We start from the raw sequence: 18678 nt of genomic DNA, 5'->3' as shown, positions 1-18678 counted from the left end.
TCATTTAGAAGTAGGTGAAGTATAATTATTTAGACAAGCACTCCCAAATAAAGTTCTATTTAACAAAATTAAAGGGCTATTCAGGGTGATCACCTTATCTTTTTATCATAGAAAAAAATTGTCAACAGTATCTTTTTCACTGCCATGACATCTGCACAGGCTTTAAACTCTTTAAAGACTGACATTAATAGAGCAACATTTTAGGAGATAAAATGTACTTTTATTTTCAAATAAAGATAATAAAATTGGAAAATTAACTCAAGTTTAAATGTTTGATTTTATTAAAGAAGGTATAAAATATTGAATTCCACCTTTTTAAACACTATTTTAGAATCAGTCATCTCTTCATACAGCCAGCATGTTTGCAGTATTTCCACATATCCTAAATAGTATCTCTAAAGTCTCGAAATCTGAAAAATAAGTAGAGAAAAACATAAATTGCTATTCCCAAGCCTTTAAATTTTAAACTGTGATAAAATTCATGTAACAAAATCTGCCACAGTGACCATTTTAAATATAGTTTAGTGTTATGTATCTTCATTTTTATACAGCCACTCTCTAAACTTTTTTATCTTGCAAAACTGAAAATCTATGCCCATTAAACACCTCCCATTTTCCCCCTTTGGCTCCTGAAAACCACTCTACTTTCTCTAGAAGCTGACTACTCTACCTACCTACGTTGTTAGGTGGAATTACACAGTATTTGTCCTTGACTGGCTTACTTCATTTAGCATAATATCCTCAAGGTTCACCCATGTTGTACCATCCTGTCAGAATTTCCCTTTACACACTAATTAGTTTCTCTGTTTATGCCTGGGTTGCCTCCATCTTTTGGCTATTAAGAAAGCTATGAACTTGGGTGGACAAATCTCTTAGGGACCCTGCTTTTAATTCTCTTGGATATTAACCCAGAAATGAAATTGCTGGGTTATTTGATTTTTTTGAGGAACTGCTTTATTCTGCAGTGGATACACACCTTACATTCCCACCAATAGTGCACAAAAGTTCTAATTTTACCCCTCCTCGCCAAAACTCAGTTTATTTGATAGTAGATATTCTATAATAGCCATCTGAATGTGTGTGAGACAATCTCATTAGTTTTTATTTGCATTTCCCCAGTGATGAGTGAGGCTGAGCATCTTTTAGTGTTTGTTGTCCATTTGTGTATCTTTGGAGAAAGGTATATGGAAGTCATTTGCCCATTTTTAAATCAGGTTTTCATTCAGTTTTGAGCTCTCTAAGTACTAATTCCTTCAGATATGGTTCACAAAAAAAAAAAAAAATAGAGGTATCATGCTAAGCAAAAGTCAGAGAAAGACATACTATGATTTTACTCGTGTAATTTAAGAAAATACAAGCAAAGGAAAAAGAGACAAACCAAGAAACAGATTCTTAACTACAGTACGAACTGCTAGGTATCTGAGGGGAGGTGATTGGGAGATAAGTGAAATAGGAGAAGGGGATCAAGAAGGGCACTTGTGATGAGCACTGGGTGGCTGTCAGTGTTAAAAAAATCCTCTGGAATTTATTCATATAGCCCCCTACTGGACAATTAGGTTAGTCTTTTCCTACTACAAATACTGGAATAATGAATCTTTACTTACATATGCAGACATATTTATAGAATACATTCCTAAAGTTAATAACTGAAAAGGTTATGTATTTGTAATCGATACATTATCAAATTGCACAGAGCTTCTACCAATTTATACCTCAGCCAACTCAATTACTCTTAATGAGATTTCTATACAACTTAAAATTTTCAACTCTCTAATACTTGCAACTCTAAATGAGATATATTAACTGGAACTTATATAAAAGTTAAATAACCCCTAATAATTTGTGTTAATGACTCTTAGAGATAGTGCTGACTGCAACAAACATAGTAACAGTGTAGTTAAGGAAAACAGGCCGTTGGAAATCCAAAATTTGAAAGTGTTAAATTTTACCTCCTGTAGGTAGGCTGGTACCACTTTTCAACAAGGACATTAGTAATAACATTTCTTAGGTTTTCCTTGGGGTTTTCCCAATTTTTCCATTTCTCTTCTCAGTTTATTTGCCTTGTATCTCTCGGCCATTGCCATAAGTTCATCTGGGACATTCTGAAACATTAAATGTTTATTACTAGGAATGAGATTTTCTTGCAGAGTGAAAGCTTTTCTTGGCAGTTTTAAAAATTTTTTCTATTGTTTATTTGAGAGACAAAGAGCAAGAGTAGGGGAAGGGTGGAGAGAGGGAGACAGAATTTGAACCAAACTCCAGGCTCTGAGCTGTCAGCACAGAACCCGCTCCCAATCCCGTCCCCTTCTCTCTGCCCCTCCCCTCTCAGAAATAATTAAAAAACTATTTCAAAAAATAAATAAAACCAGACTGATCTTTAAAAACTTCCATGACTGGGGTGCCTGGGTGGCTCAGTCGGTTGAGCATCCGACTTCAGCTCAGGTCACGATCTCACGGTTCGTGAGTTCAAGCCCCGCGTCGGGCTCTGGGCTGATGGCTCAGAGCCTGGAGCCTGCTTCGGATTCTGTGTCTCCCTCTCTCTCTGCCCCTCCCCCGTTCATGCTCTCTCTCTGTCTCAAAAATAAATAAACGTTAAAAAAAAAATTTTTTTAAACTTCCATGACTATGCTACCACTCCCTGCTTGCATGGCCCTTTACAGTTGCTTGCCAGTCCCCTTAACTACTGTAACTGGTGCCACTTTCTGTATGTTCTTTCTTACCACTGGGCCTGAATGTTCGCCTGCTAGAACATGTACCCCTTTCTTGTACAGTTCTTCCAAACTCTGCCCCATTGGCTTCTTCCTCAGTATGATTTCCATTGAAGCTCACTACCATTAGATCAGGTTCCCCAATTATATACCATAGCTCCTTGTCTTTGCCATGCTATAGCACTCATAACATGTTTAATGTTTTTTCCTGACAAGCGCTAAGCCCCGGTACTTGGAATAAATGAAATTATTTGAACATTAGAAAAGTGATACAAGGTAGAGTTCTGAGTTGTTTATTCTCACCTGATGTGTTCTTTCCAGAATGTTAATTAACTCACCAGCGATCCTCCAGTCATTTCTAGTGATGAGGGTAATAGACATTCCAGTCTTCCTATAAAAGGGGAGGAGTGCATGTAATTCAATTTTATAATCTGTACTCACGATTCAGTTAGCAAAACAATAAAAATAGCAAAACCTCAACTTTTTCACAAGCCCAAATACGTTATTCATTAAAAGTCAGCATCACTCCAACAGCAATTTGGAATCTCAATCTGGAGCTGTTCTATTTTTATTTGAGAGAGAAAGAGTGTGCATGCAAGTGGGGGAGAGGCAGAGGAGGAGAGAGAATCCCAGGCAGGCTTGATGCTCAGTGTGACCCTGGGATTATAACCTGAGCTGAAACCCAGCATTGGATGCTCAACTGACGGAGCCACCCAGGCACCACTGTTTCAACTGCGTATTTCCAAGGGATTTGCTAGTAGTCCTCTTACACAGGAACAGTAGAGTATCCACTGTGTAGCTCAGTGTGACACTATAGATATAAAGCAAAGAGTAGAATGAGAAACAGCTGCAACTAATCAGAGAGGCATCTGGTTGAATCTGGAACAGGCCAATTGGACAGGGATAAAGTAACAAAGCAAGTGGCACAGACAATTTACAGGCAAGACCAAAAAACACTTTTCTAGCTAAGAATCATTTGTGAACGGAGTAATGGTGGTTGGCTTCTTTCATAGGTAGACTGTGCTTACTTACCCTGCCCTTCCTGTGCGGCCTACTCTATGTACATATTCTTCAATGTTCCGGGGGAAATCGTAATTATAAACATGTGTGATGTCGTGGACATCAAGACCTCGAGATCCTAAGTCTGTGGCAATCAGTATTCTTATTTTACCTAAAGAATAAAACCAAAAGAATATACATTCTGGCATAAACCAACCCAAGACATATCAGAAAAGTATATTCTCCCCTAATATCTAATTGGGTGAACCATTGTTACTTTTAATATTAAAATACTTATGACAGTGAAAATTAGAAAGGGATATTTGTATATATATTTATATACAATACAATATAACATAATATTTATATATATTTATATTTCTTTTAAACTGCTGGCAAGTTATAATACAATATACATCATGGTTCAGCAGATGGTCCCTGCATCACCCGAACCATGTCAAAGATATACAACTTTCAGGTAAATTAATGGCAGTACCCCACATGGCAAATTACCTTGATATGCAGGTTTAAATATTAGTTCTTGGGAGTTTGGATAGCTAAATATATTTAATATAGGATTAAAACGTATTCTTAATTTGAGAGTGTGCACCCAAGCAGGGGAGAGGGTCAGAGGGAGAAAGAATCTGAACCCATACTCAGCACTGAGCCTAATGTGGGGCTTGATTCCATGACAGTGGGATAAAGACCTGAGCTGAAATCAAGAGTCAGATGCTGAACTGACTGATCCACCCAGACGCCTGTGAAAATCTGAATATTCAGAGCTCTAGCAAGTAGTTTTGGGATCTGCAAACTGAGGACAGATCTTAGAAATGGGTTCCATGAAAAGGTGCTGTCACTCAGCCAGGTGCAGGCATTATACACTTAAACTGGATCAAATACTAATTGTGTAATGTACCTGTTTTTTTGTTTTTTTTTATATACCTGTTTTAAAGTTTTCTAATGCTTTCTCTCGGTCTTTCTGTTCTCTGTTGCCGTGAAGGGACTCCACTGATATATGTTGCAGGATCAGGTCACTTGATAAGTGATCGGCACTGAAGCAAAAGATGAAGTCAGTGATCTTAAGTGCTTATTCTAATACCACTATCAATTTACTAGTTTTACTTCTATTAGCAAGGACTATTCCATTCTATTTACTTCTATTAGCAGAAGACTGAAACATACTGAAAGATATATATACACTGTTTGAAATTAATATACAAATAGAGCTAATGCTAAACACATCAGTTTGATGATTTAATGATGTAAAAGAAAAAATACTCACACAGCTTTTCTACTAACAAACACGATGACTTTGTCTTTGGGAGACATGTTTTCTAGAAAAGTTTGGATATGAGATCGCTTCTCTTCTTCTGTGGTGACAATTATGTTTTGTTTCACCGTACTTACTGCCTAAAGGAGTCAAAAGATCAGTACATCAAAATTGATAGGCAAACAATATACACTGGCTCAAAATGTATCTATCGCCATCACTGGTTAAGTTTTAATAAACTGCCAAGGGGAAAAAGGCAGATTATCTCAAAAGGACCTGTTTCTACTCAAAGATTTATCGTTCAGCCTCTTGCTTCTTACTTATTCACCCAAGCTGAGTTGGAAACTTGAGTACTTGGCAAGTTAGTTGAAAGTAACTGGTTACCATTGTTGGGAAAGATGACCAGAGTGAGGCCAAACTGCCATGAATTTGGGTACAGTTCTTATAATGAAGGAGGATGATCAGCTTGGGACAAGAGTTTCCATTCAGTGAGTATTCTGACACTTTAATGCAAAATTTCAAAATATCATTGATACAATTTAACCCAGAGATAAAATGGGTTTTAATAGCATTTAATGAAAGGAATGCCATATCTAGCCAAACTTTTCATGCAATCTAATGAAATGAGCCTAGGCAATGACCTATCACTATTACTTGTGATTAAAAGATCAGTTTTTCAATAATGATTAATCGAACATCCAATTTCGATTAAGTGGAAGGCCAGGGAACTTTCAAAGGAGGAGATACATAATGGAGATCTTTATGGATTGTATAATTACTGATATCTGAACCCACTGACCCATCGTAATTTCACCAAAACACCAGACTTACACACATGTACTTGTTGACCTTGTTCAGAACCCGATTAACAAGATTAAATAAAAATGAGATATCAGGAAAATAGGAAAAAGGACTGGATAGGAGGGTATTGAGGGATTATTAAAATTTTAGATGTGAAATAACTACCATAATTGTTAAAATTAGTCTTGGATGTATACTGAAGTTTTTATCAATGAATCATACGTATCTAAGATTTTCTCTATAACTAAGGAGTGGACAGAGTTGTCATGTCAAAACAAAGTAATTACAATTCTCATAAGAAATATTTTTGGTAATAGTAATAAAAAACAAGCTTACAATTAGGTCCAAAGTACCAACATATACAATCATGGGCTCTTTTAAATAAGACTGTGCAAGTCGACGGACAGCATATGGCCACGTTGCACTGGAAATAAAGCATGATACAAACATTAAAATTTTATCATAAAAAATTACCATTTCCCTAAGAATGCTATGAATCAGATTACCCATAGAAGACAAATTCAGTACTTTTAAATAAGGAGGACTTTTACAGAATGTGTACTTCACAAAGAATTGCTGGACTAGAGTGAGGCTACTAGATGAAACCTTTAAATAAGCTGAATTAAAAAGTTTATAAACCAAGGTGAAGATCTATGCCTTAAATTCTAATCAAAAATGAATTCAAGATTTAGATTAGTTTTCCCCTGGCCTTTATAAAACAGTATTTTTTGTCAGCATACATTGTCAGTCAAAAAACCAAGTGCTTATGCAAAATAAAAGCATTTTAAGTGTACTGAAAGGACATGTAAATTCAAATGTTTCTTCATCCATACAAGTAATCTTACCTTTTGTACTTTCACTGTAGTTATAACAATGGAACTATTAGTAACAAATGAGGACATACTTTCAATTATACACTATTCTTTTTAATGTTAATGGCATAAAGGTTATAAGCCACAGAGAAAACAGTCTATAGATCACTCTGCATTTATTTTTATTTAATGTTTTTATTTTATTTGAGAGAGACAGTGTGAGCGGGGAACAGAGAGAAGGACAGAATCTGAATCAGGCTCCAGGTTCTGAGCTATTGGCAGAGCCCGACTGAGGGCTCGAACTCAAACTGGAAGATTATGACCTGAGCCAAAGTTGGATGCTAAACTGAGCCACCCAGGCTCATTTAAATAACATTGTTTCTCAGTTTTATCATGGGCAAAAAACTATTCAGTATCAAAGGTTTGTCTCTAAGAACAGGTGCATGTTTTCAAATGTGAGGCCCCCACTTCTGAAACAATCTCTCCTCCATGAGTTCCCTGTATGTTTTCACAGAAATGTCTACCTCTAACTTAGGAAATCCAAATCATTATTATACTGCTACACTGAATTGCTGTCCTAAGTGATGACATAATGTCTTTCACCTAAGCATCTCAAGATACCTTCAATACTCTAACATCCTGTAGGGGAATTAAGAATGGAGTCTAGTCCAGTGATTTCTATTTTGTAGACTAGCAATTAGGCATATTACCCACCTTGTCATAATTGTCTGCCTGTCTGGGCGCACATCTAATAAAATCTTCATTATCTGGGGTTCAAATCCCATGTCCAGCATCTTGTCAGCTTCATCTAATACCTGCATTAAAATGATTGTGGCTACATTAGATATGGGAGGTAACTAATATGCTCTGTTAACATACTATAATAAGGTAATTCTCTCATTTCCCCTATTACTTAAGCCAGTATTTTATTTATTTTAGAAGAATACCTTTTGAGAAAGATAGCAGGAGTTGGGGAGAGTCCCAACCAGGCTCCCGCACACCTGGTGAGGTGAGATCATGACCTTAGCCAAATTCCAGAAGAGTCTAATGCTTAACTGATGGAGCCACCCAGGTACCCCTTAAGCCACTATTTTAATTTCTTCAGAACAAATAAGGGCGGATCTAGTTGTAACACAGATTGATTTAAGCTGGCTTACAGTTTCTAGATCTAATGAAAAAAATGTTAATGTCGGGGCGCCTGGGTGGTTCAGTCGGTTGAACGCCCGACTTAGGCTCAGGTCATGATCTCACAGTTTGTGAGTTGGAGCCCCGCGTCGGGCTCTGTGCTGACAGCTCAGAGCCTGGAGCCTGCTTCGGATTCTGCGTCTCCCTCTCTCTCTGCCCCTTCCCTGCTCATGCTCTGTCTCTGTCTCTCAAAAATGAATAAACATTAAAAAAAATTTATTAAAAAAAATGTTAATGTCTAAAATATCTACATGGATTTTAATTTTTTTTTTACTTATCTACATTTTCTAGTATTTATAAAAACTGAAATAGAATGCAAAGCATAGACCTTTGGTTTTGGCTGAAATCATGATCTTGGGGCTTCAAGCCCTGCATCGGGCTGTGTGGGCTCTATGCCAGCAGCAGAGCCTGCTTGGCATTCTCTCTGCCCCTCCCCCACTCGTGTTCTCTGCTTCTCAAACTTAAAAAAATAAAACTATTACAACATGGATAGTATTCTAAGACTGTTTTAATAAGAATTCTATCCTTCCTCCTAGTATCCCAAACCCTCACTCCATGATTACCAAGTAAGTTATGCTTCTGAGGTCGACAAAGTTATTCATTTGTAGATCATTCAGTCTTCCAGGAGTTGCAATAATAATATCTACTCCTTTTTTCAGTTCTTGTATCTGACCATTTCTATCTCCTCCACCATATATACAAACACTTAAAAAAAAGAGGTACATGTTCAGGCAAAGAATGTCCCATTACAACGCAAAATCCCAACCAAAGCATTTTAGGTACAAAAAACGGTATGTAAATCAGAAAGTATCAGATACCCTCTGGGTAGTATTTGTCCCTTTCTAAGAACTATCCACACCCATCAACCCTCAGTGATGTGTTCTAAAGAGCCATATTTGCATCACTGTTACTTGATGTCACTGACCTGGCTACCTTTGATTTAGAGTGGGGTAATGCCTGACCCAAGCTGAGCCAATCACATTCTCTAAATGTGTAAAAAATGGGGACAATGTATAAAGCTATGAATTATTAAAATGCCCTTACAAGAATGGACAATGAAATGACAACGTACCTTTTAAGGCCTTTATATGAATACTTAGAACATTCCGCTTGTACTTGAAGAGCTAATTCCCTAGTGGGTATAAGGACTAACATTCCGGGTCCGTTCCTTTTTTCTCTAATTCTTTGGAGAGAAAACAATTATTAAAGTACCTGTCTCAGGTACATATAGTAAATTCATTCACCGCTTTCAGAATTTGTAGGAATGAATGTCAGAAGTCACATACATTCACCACAAAATGTGGAGTACAGAAAAATGGCACGACAAAACACCAAGGGCCCAGATACCAGCCTTTTCATTTAACATGGCCAACGCTTTCCCTGTGTCAAACATTCCCACACAATTGTATTGGACGTGATAATTTAAACATTTCCAATATTTCACTATTAAGACTACCTATCACTTCCTAAAAATCCTTTGTCAGCTTATACTCTCACCAGGCCAGTATAAGTTCATTTCCCTGAGGCTAGGCATACTTTTTGGCCAATGCAACAGATGAAAGAAACTTTAATTGCATCTTTGATATCCACATCTATTAAGCCCCTATGAAGAGAACCCAGCTGTAGAAATTCTTACACAGGCTGTAAATCGAGATGGATGAATCCAGGCATTAGGTAGGACAATGTCTTCCCTGTTCCAGTTTGGGATACTCCTATAAGATCTATTCCTTGTAGGACTATTGGCCATGTCTGTGACTAAAACAGAAATATTAAAAGTGAATCTTTCAGTCAAATGCTCCTCTTCTCCCTGCCACAAACTTCTTTCAACATTTTTTTTCATGCTAGGCCCTGCTGGTACAGGGGATGCTCACAAGGGATAGTTACTCCCTGGTGATTTAACTTCTAATAATCAGACATTGTTTGGGGGGAAAAAACTGTCAGTAAAACATTGGAATTAAAGAAACCATACCTGAATTGGTGTCGGCTTCCTGAAACCTGCCTTTTTAATGTTTTCCATAACCTCAGGGTAATGTTTAAAGGCGTCCTCAAAAGTACAGGTAGGATTTGGTATCTGACGCTTCTGACCATTTTTCAAGTCATCACACATTATATTATAATTTTCTTTCCTTTAAGGAAAAAAGAGTATTAGTGGCTTTGGTCACTTTATTCCCCAAGTAAGAAATGTTTCCCAGCATTAGCTCATCATATCTAGAAATTCAACTGCAACTGTCAAACTACAGAAAAATACAATAGAAGTGAGCCCATCTTTTTCTTATCAGAATAGTTAACAGAAAAGAAAAAAGATACATGGTATGAATGGGCCAATGAAATTTCATCGAAAGCTGAAGAATAGAGCCTGAAAATCACATGCTTCATGATTTCTATCAGACTTGGCATACACAAGGTTCTACAAATGTTCCACGTACATTTACTGTCAACAATCCTATCAAATGGAAATTTCTCATTTGACAAGTGATCACTTGTCCAAAGTCTGAGCCCTATTCCAATCCTAGAATAACTGTTCTGCTCTTCCATATTATCTTAGTTTTATAACAGACTGATAGAAAACACGTTGCTGTTAGGACCCTTAATTCCAGATAATAAGCACTGAAGAAGAGATGCTGATATTCATATCAACTTATGATTTAACAGTAGTAGAAATAATTCTCTAAAACTGCTGTGCAACACAGCAGGCACTGCACTAACCACAGTAGTCTTCCTGAGTTAAAAACTCAGCTCTTTAATTACACTAGCCCCATTTTCAAAGTTCAATAGCTATCAATAGTGACTCCTCTATTGGACAAATACTATCCTTTTTCCATCTTTGCAGAAAGGTTTCTTGGATAGCAATGTTCTAAAATATTTCATGTAGGATGTAACCAAGTTCATGTGAATACCAGAAATGTAGTCTTCGACTGCAGTAATTTTAAATGTTTGCCTGATGAGTTAATTTAATAATATAACAATACAAATACTTAAATAAAACTACTCACCTCCAACTTTCTACTTGCTCTTGTGACATTGAACTTGTTGCTTCTGACTCCTTGTAAAAATTTTTCTTAATTGCAGGTAAGTCTGAAACAAAGATGAAAATTAAAACTTTTTGATAAGTCAGGATTTATATTTCATTGAAATTTATTCAATAACAGAAGTTAAACTAATCTATTTATTAAATTCACCTTACAGGTTTAGACAGTTCTTTGCCAGTCAGACTTATGCTAGTCTCTAAGAGATCTCCTGTTTTGGTTTCTTTCAATTACATTTTTTATCTGAGAAAGGGAGCCCTGATAATTAAGTTTTGTAAGAGAAAGAATACTTTACATAAGACAATCATCCCAATTGGTGAATCTTCTTCTCAAACACAGTAGACTGATTTTACCTTGTCTTTGAAGATCCATTTTATTTCTGTTTAGGTATAGAATATTTATTCCACTTTGAGGCTATTTTGTCTCCTTTCATATGGCTAGCATACTTCCTCCAAACTTAAATCTTTTCTGGACCCCCTATCCTTGATCTCCCTACCACATACTGTTCAGGGCGGCACTGGTAACTTAACATGCAAATGAACTGGACACTTAAGTGGTCATTGTTAATATTTGTCACTATTAGTGCATTAGCTTTTTGCTTTTTAATTTAACTTTATTTTAGAGAGTTTGAGAGGGGGAGAGTGGGAAAGAGGGGAGAATGTTAAGCAGGCTCCACACAGTGCTGAGCCCATTGCAAATTTTAAATGACATTGTATTGCTGCCTTGTGATAGCCAAAATTAGTACCTGAATTTAGACTGAAGTTTAGTGGATGTGAAACATTACACTCCATAATTCCAAGTGAGAATCTCATTTAAGATTAATGCAAATGAAAAAAACCCTCATCTCTTCTCAAAAACTGTTTTTCTTTCTTATTAATGTTTTTCCCTTATTTTGCTCTTGTCAGCAAGGACACTCCAGAATCAATTTCTCAACCACATCCAACAATGTTAACCACTTATGGTTGGCATGTTCATTGTCTTCATTTTCCCCTTGGGCCTGATTTTCTATATTTTATTAAACTCTTGCCATGAATTACCTCCAATAAGACAAAAAAGTATAATGTTTTTAAGTTTACTTTTTTTGGAAGAGAACTCAAATGGAGGAGGGGCAGACAGGAAGGCACAAAATCTGAAACAGGCTCCAGGCTGAGCTGTCCATGCAGAGCCAGATGTGGGGCTTGAACCAATGAGCTGTGAGATCATGACCTGAGCCAAAGCTGGATGTTTAACTGACTGATCCACACAGGCTCCCCATAAGTTTAATATTTTAATTTCCCAATTATAACACTGATAACAGCATAGAAAACATAGAAAACAAGTCTTGCCACAGGGACCAACTGCAGCATTTAATGTTTTATTAACATTTTTCATATTGATTTCATTACTAGAAATAAGACACATCTTAGAGGATAAAAACCTCAAGTCAAACCCGCCCCCCCCCAAAAAAAACCCCAAAAAATAAATAAAAAAAAAAACACCAAAAGTACACCAACACTAAATGTACATGTTAGGATACAGCACTAACCTTCCCACTTTTTCTTTTTCCATTTCAAAGCATCTTCTCGAATTTGATCCCAATCAATCAATGGCTGATTCTCTGTACTATTACCCTCTGTCCTTAAATCTCTTCCAACAGAAGGTTGGAAAGCAACAATATCTGTTAAAATATTTTTTACCAAATTAGTTCAAAACAAATCCTAATTGTATAAATGACCCCACTTTACTGTTTTGTGTTTAAAAACCAGACAATAGGGGCACCTGGGTGGCTCAGTCTGCTTAGATCATGATCTCATGGTTGGTGAATTCAAGCTCCACCTCAGGCTCTGTGCTATCAGCTTGGAATTCTCTTTGCCCTTACCTGGCTCATGCACACTCTCTCAAAATACATACATACATACATACCAGAAAATAATGCTTAAAATATAAAGAGTAGGTTTTAGTACTATGATGCTATGACAATTTGTATAGTTTTTCAGTTACCAGAGTTACTGAAATGGAAATTTATTAAAGAAATGGAAATTAGTTTGAAAGCCTGTTGTTTGCTAATAAATCCCATATTAATCTTTACAACAATCCTGTGAGGCAGAGGTCACCCCAGATTAACAGATAAAGAATCTTAAAGGCCTCCCAGAGCTTCCTTCCTAAGAAACACTAAGAGGCAATGCTGCCATCAACTTTAAGATGCTGTTTCTTTGTTACTTTCATATTTCCGGAAATGGCTCAATAATGGCTTTTCCTTTAGTCCAAGATCTGAGATTTTTTTAAGTAAACTCTGCCTAACAAGGGGCTTAAACTCATAACCGCAAGATCAAGAGTCACATGCTCTACCAACTGAGTCAGCCAGGTGACCCTGAGATTTTTTTAAATGCCAAACTAGGTAGTTTTCAAAGTTGGTCACATTCTAGGGAAGAGATAGAAGCAGAAGGTCATGACTAATCCTTCTACCATTAATAGTGAATGCATTAAAAGGTTATTTTGTTTTTTCTCACTTACCTGTGGCTAAAAGTAAAACTGCAAGGCTTCACTCACCATAGAGATTAAGTGTTTTAATGTAAGAAAATGAGTATTCTGGCATTTCAAAGGAAAAAATCCATAACAGATAAGATTTAATGACAGCAATCTGAAGATGTTATCAGGAAAAGCATCAACTAAGCAATTTTTAAACAAAGCAATTTTTAAAATTTTAACAAGGCTGTGCTATACAAAAATTACTTACCAATTCTAGGCTTTAAACTGTAACTTTCTTGTTGTTTAACAACATTATCTATCGCTGTTTTGGCCTTGGCCTTCATACCCTTGCTACCGAATATCCTGACCTGTGCATCAGGATAACCTTTTATTATCTAGAAGCAGGAGAAAAATAGGTGAGACTGAAGTTCTTTTACCACGCCCCCCTCCAAAAAAATCACTCAAACTCAAATAGCATAAAAATTTTAAGTAAATCTAGTATTGCTATCAGTGTCTTTAAGTTCTAATTGGAGGGGATTCTTCATTCTACAAATCTATCCTGAGATCTATCTCCTGGTTGGAGGAAAAGGAACAGGACAATCTAAATTTAAAAACTACCATGTCAGGGGCACCTGTGTGGCTCTGTCGGTTAAGGTCAGACTATTTCAGCTCATGATCTCATGGTTCATCAAGCCCCTCATTGAGCTCTGCTCTTGACAGCAAGAGCATGCTTGGAATTCTGTCTCAAAATAAACTTACAAAAAACCTACAGTGACAGTTATGGAATACATTTAGCAACTAGTGTTAGAAGATTAAACTGTTAATCTGACCTCTTTTTAACTATGAAATTGTAATTTGGCAAATCATACAGAACTGTAGGGATGTGGCAGATTAACCTATGTGCTATATTAATAGCAGATTGAATGGTCAGGTTATTTGTGTAAAATTTTAACTTGAGGGAAAGCAACCTTACTACAAGGCTGACATGACATTTGAAGACTCTTGAAGTCACATCCTTAACTATGCATAATCCCAGATAACCTCATTGATTCAATATCTGGAAATTGCTATACCAAATGCTATCTTAGGCTGGTGATTTCAAAAAAGCTTAACAATTTCCACTATTTACAGACAACTCTATGTTCTTTTTATGTTTATTTTTGAGAGAGGGCATGTGTGGAGGGGAGAGGCAGAGAGAGGGAGATAAAGAACAGGCTCCTCATGTCAGTACAGAGCTGGATGCAGGGGTCAATCCCACAAACTGAGATCAAGACCAGAGTGAAAACCAAGAGTCAGATGGTTAGGGGCCCCTGGGTGGCTCAGTGTCCAACTTTAGCTCAGGTCATGATCTTGTGGTCAGTGAGTTCAAGGCCCGTGTTGGCACTGTGCTAACAGCTCAGAGCTGGGAGCCTGCTTTGGATTCTCTCTTCCCCTTCCCCACTCAGTGTCTGCCTCTGAAAAATGGATAAAGCTTAAAAAACAGAAGTCAGATGGTTAACCTACTGAGCCACCCAGGCCCCCCGTATAAGTTCTTGAAATGAGGCAGAAATGAACACGGAGAGGATGGAAAGAATGGGGATGCAGGAGGTCTTTGGCCTCCCTGATGAGCAGGAGTTATATCAGCTAAGATAGGAGAGTGTCAGGAGCCCAGCTGTAAGTACTCAACGAGTTCAGTGGAGGGAGTGAAGGCAAAGGAGGCTAGAGGTTAAAGGAGACAGATCAAGTGGACCATGCTAAGGAGTCTGGACTTAAGAGCCTGAGATATTATGAAAAATTTTTATGCAGGAAAAGAAAACAAATTATGAAAACAATTTGTATTTTAGAAATATTGCCCTGGTCACAGTAGAGCCTAGTGAGAGGGGGATAAGACTAGAAGTGGAATGGAAGATTAGGGGAGAATGTCCCAAATGTGATTCCCCTTGAGAAATACAGGAAATATAAAGGAACTCAGTGACGGACTGGTTGCAGGATAAGGAGAGGGAAGTAATCTGAGATTTCTGGCTTGGGAACTGGGTGAATGATGTAGCCGCTGAGACTGGGAACACAGGCGCAGGTCAGGGTTTGAGGGATGGGGTCCAAAAAGCACATGATGAATATTCAAGATCTCAATGTCAGTTGAGATTATCGCTAAAGATCTTTACCTCCAGGAGTCACAAAACCTAGACCTGGAAATGGACCACAGTGTGGGACCATTCCTGAAAAAGAATGGCAGCCTGAAGAGTTTTGCCAACTCATTTAAATAACCAATAGTATGTTAATAACTAGAGAAATTATAGTTACAAATGAACTATGTTCTTTGAGGATTTAATACAGACCACTTACCTGTATTTTTGTGTTTGTTGTACTTTGTATGTCTTTTATTTTTGACCCACCACGACCTGTTTTTAATAAAATATTTAAGAGATTTAATCAAAGCCACAACTGGATATCACCTCACGCCTGTGAGAATGAGTATCAAAAATACAGGAGACAAGTGTTAATGAGGATGTGGAGAAAAGGGAAGTTTGTGCACTGTTGGTGGGAATGTAAATTGGTACAGGGACAGAGGTTAGTTAGTCAAAAACTAAAAATAGAACTACCCTATGATCCAGCAATTCCTCTTGTGGCTGTATATCCAAAGGAAAACTGTTTCAAAGATATCTATCCTGTTCATTACAGCATTATTGTATTATTCACAATAGTTATGAAATGGAAACAACCTAAATGACTATCAACAGACTACTGAATGAAAAAAAAATTTGGTATAGGGGTGCCTGGGTGGCTCAGTCAGTTGAGTATCCAACTTCAGCTCTGGTCCTGATCTCAAGGTATGTGGTTTGAGCCCACACTGGGCTGTGCTGATGACTGGGAGTCCCCAGCCTGCTTCAGATTCTGTCTTCCTTGCTCTCTGCTCCTCCCCAGCTCATGCTGTCTTTCAAAAGTAAATGAGCACTAAAAAAATATTTTAATATTTCAAAATTGAAAAACATGTTATAAACATGCTAAAAAAAAGCTTTCAGCCTTGAAGTATTCCTTTTTTGACAACATGATTGAAGCTTGAGGACATTATGCTAAATGAAATAAGCCAATCACAAAAAATAGAGCATGACTTTGAGGTATCTAATGTAATCAGACATAGAAACAAAGATGATGGTTTATTTGCCAGCGATGGGAAAAGGGGAAAATGGTGAGTTGTTCAGTGGGTAGTTGTCATCCAAGATGAAAACATTCCAGAGATCTGTCACACAACATTGCTTTTTTAGCTAACAGTACTGTATTGCACTTAAATTTAAGTTTAAATACATGTGTTGGTTTTTTTTTTTTTTTTACAAGAAAAAGAAAGTGGCTCCAGAACCAACATTAAGTGGGTGGTCTCTAGCACAGAGCCTGCACTATCACAGGTGCTCAGTAAGTGTTCAGTGTGTGATTTACTGCAAATCTAGGGGCTTTCATTTATGGAGCATCACTCTTCAGATCTTTGAGCCTGAGCCTTCGAGGAAACAAATCTATACCTGGTCTATCAATCAGCTCTATTTAACAGCAGCCTGCAAAATGCTGTCGTTTTTCAAAACAGGTTTAGAAAAGGGTAAAACAAAATATTAGCTCTCATACCTAATAGGCAAAGTGCTCAAATTTATCCTGTCTTAATGGCCACAAATGGGACAAATCTCCATTTCTATAGTTTCTAAGTGTCTTTCAAAAATGAATTTCTAAGACTCAGGTGTACTAAGAAAAAAAGATCCTGTTTTTCAGGAGGTAAATACCCAAGTAAAAGAAACAGTGCAAGATATTGCTACTGTTCTGAACAACCCTAATATCCTACACCTTCTTTAATGGCTCTAAATGGTGCTCAAAGAAACAGATTGGACTTGGACTTGTTCATTTTGGGTTAAGTCGTGAAAAGGCCTGACCTTTCACTCCAAAGATTTGATAAATCTAAGAGTTTGGTTTCCCAAAATATCAACTCCACAAAATATCTAAAGTGACATCATTCTAGCATCAGATGGTATTAGAAATATCACAGTTAAAGACCTTGATCTCATTAGATGGCTGCTGAATAGAGGTGAAGAGAGTGGGTGGGGAGGCCCTGGCCCCGCCCCGCCTATCCAACCTTGTTTCACTTACCGATCACAGCGCCAACCCACATGTTCTTCAGTCCAAAGCAGAGCGGCGGTTCGCGGGCACCAGGCGCCACAGGCTGCGGAAGACCAGAGGAATTCCTCCAGCCGCCACCTCTGCCGCCCTTAGGGACCCCCTGACCTCTTCGATTTGAATCCTCCGTCGGCCTCCTTTCTGGAGCCCGGGACACTGCCGAGCTTCGTCGGGTCGCAACGACCCACGAGGAGGCGTTGGCGTCTGCTTCTTGCCTCGACATGGTTCCTTGAAGAAGATCCGGCGCGTCCGACGTCGCTCCAGTAGGGATCTGCACCACACCCCCGTGCCGTCGTAGTCTTGAATAAGGTATCCACGCAGCCGCTACTTAAGGAGCCCGCTCAAGGCTCGCCACGCCCTGGCCACGCACCCATTGGTGGACAAGATGTTGTGGGCGTGGTCCTCACTGTTTGACCAATCCACTTTTTCTATCATATGAGGGCTCCTCGAAAGAGTCAATGCGCAGGCTTTAGGTTCCTTTTCAGGTGTGGTACTTCCAAGGGTTCTCCTTTGTGCTTTGCTCTACGAAACTCCCAGCCCAACCACCCTCAACCTCAGTTGTTCAGAAACGTTTTTTAGCCGTGACTCGTAAACGTCAGCCATTTTTACAACATGACCCAGTACGTACATAAAAATTTTGAAACAAAAGGTTAAAAAAACAGCACTTACCATTGTTCTAAGAACAGCATTTTGATATATTTAATCTAATATTCATTTTTAAATCATTGGTTGTTATGCACAAAATTCAATGACCCACAGTTTAAAAACTCTCTGGACTGAAAAATGCTGCTTTAACTCTTCACACCCTTGACCTGAATGTTTGCTGTATGCGAGGTAATGAAATTTAATAAATGCCTGAAGCCCTCCCGTCATTGTAGTGTGGCTCTGTGGCTGGATGTATTATTTCAGGAAGCAAGTCGGCTAGGCGTGCCCCTACTTTGATTAGGATCTTTGAATTGTCTAAACAAATCTCAGTTCACTCATCTATAAAACAAAGTAGTTCTTTATTATGCTAGGTTCTCTGGTCCATGCTCAGGAATGAAAAAAAGAAAAAAAAAGTACCAAACGTGATCCATCCAGGTTGAATGGGTTAACTCACATGGAATTAACTGTAACTTTCTTTTTCTTTCTTTCTTTCTTTCTTTCTTTCTTTCTTTCTTTCTTTCTTTCTTTTTCTTTCTTCTCTCTCTTTCTAAGTAGGCTCCTCAAGTAGGGTCGGATCCCAAGGTGGGGCTTGAACTCATCACCCTGAGATCCAGACCTGAGCTGAGATCAAAAGGCTGAGGCTTAACTGTCTA

The 18678-nt window shown here is 37.9% G+C and overlaps 1 protein-coding gene across 2 annotated transcripts; it reads right to left on the bottom strand.

The window, feature by feature from the left end:
- Nucleotides 1-258: 258 nt before the first annotated feature.
- On the bottom strand, nt 259-18371 carry DDX43 (DEAD-box helicase 43). Of its 2 annotated transcripts, XM_060615941.3 has the most exons (17): nt 17354-18371; nt 15572-15627; nt 13518-13644; nt 12327-12458; nt 10769-10850; nt 9745-9901; nt 9412-9530; nt 8848-8958; nt 8339-8480; nt 7305-7405; nt 6115-6202; nt 4990-5117; nt 4650-4759; nt 3741-3879; nt 3012-3099; nt 1950-2102; nt 259-410 (listed from the first exon to the last, which is right to left on the bottom strand). In XM_060615941.3, exons 1-16 carry the CDS (start codon nt 17601-17603, stop codon nt 1989-1991), a joined length of 1944 nt encoding a protein of 647 aa, XP_060471924.3. In that variant the 5' UTR covers nt 17604-18371; the 3' UTR covers nt 259-410; nt 1950-1988. The 2 variants fall into 2 exon arrangements, with proteins under 2 accessions (XP_060471924.3, XP_060471925.3); XM_060615942.3 differs by lacking the exon at nt 12327-12458 and having other exon boundaries at nt 17354-18370.
- Between the last annotated feature and the right edge of the window lie 307 nt (nt 18372-18678).

The sequence above is a fragment of the Panthera onca genome, chromosome B2 (assembly GCF_046562875.1).
Source record: "Panthera onca isolate mPanOnc1 chromosome B2, mPanOnc1 haplotype 2, whole genome shotgun sequence".
Classification (NCBI taxonomy): Eukaryota; Metazoa; Chordata; class Mammalia; order Carnivora; family Felidae; genus Panthera; species Panthera onca.
This window is presented reverse-complemented; position numbering and strand designations above follow the sequence as displayed.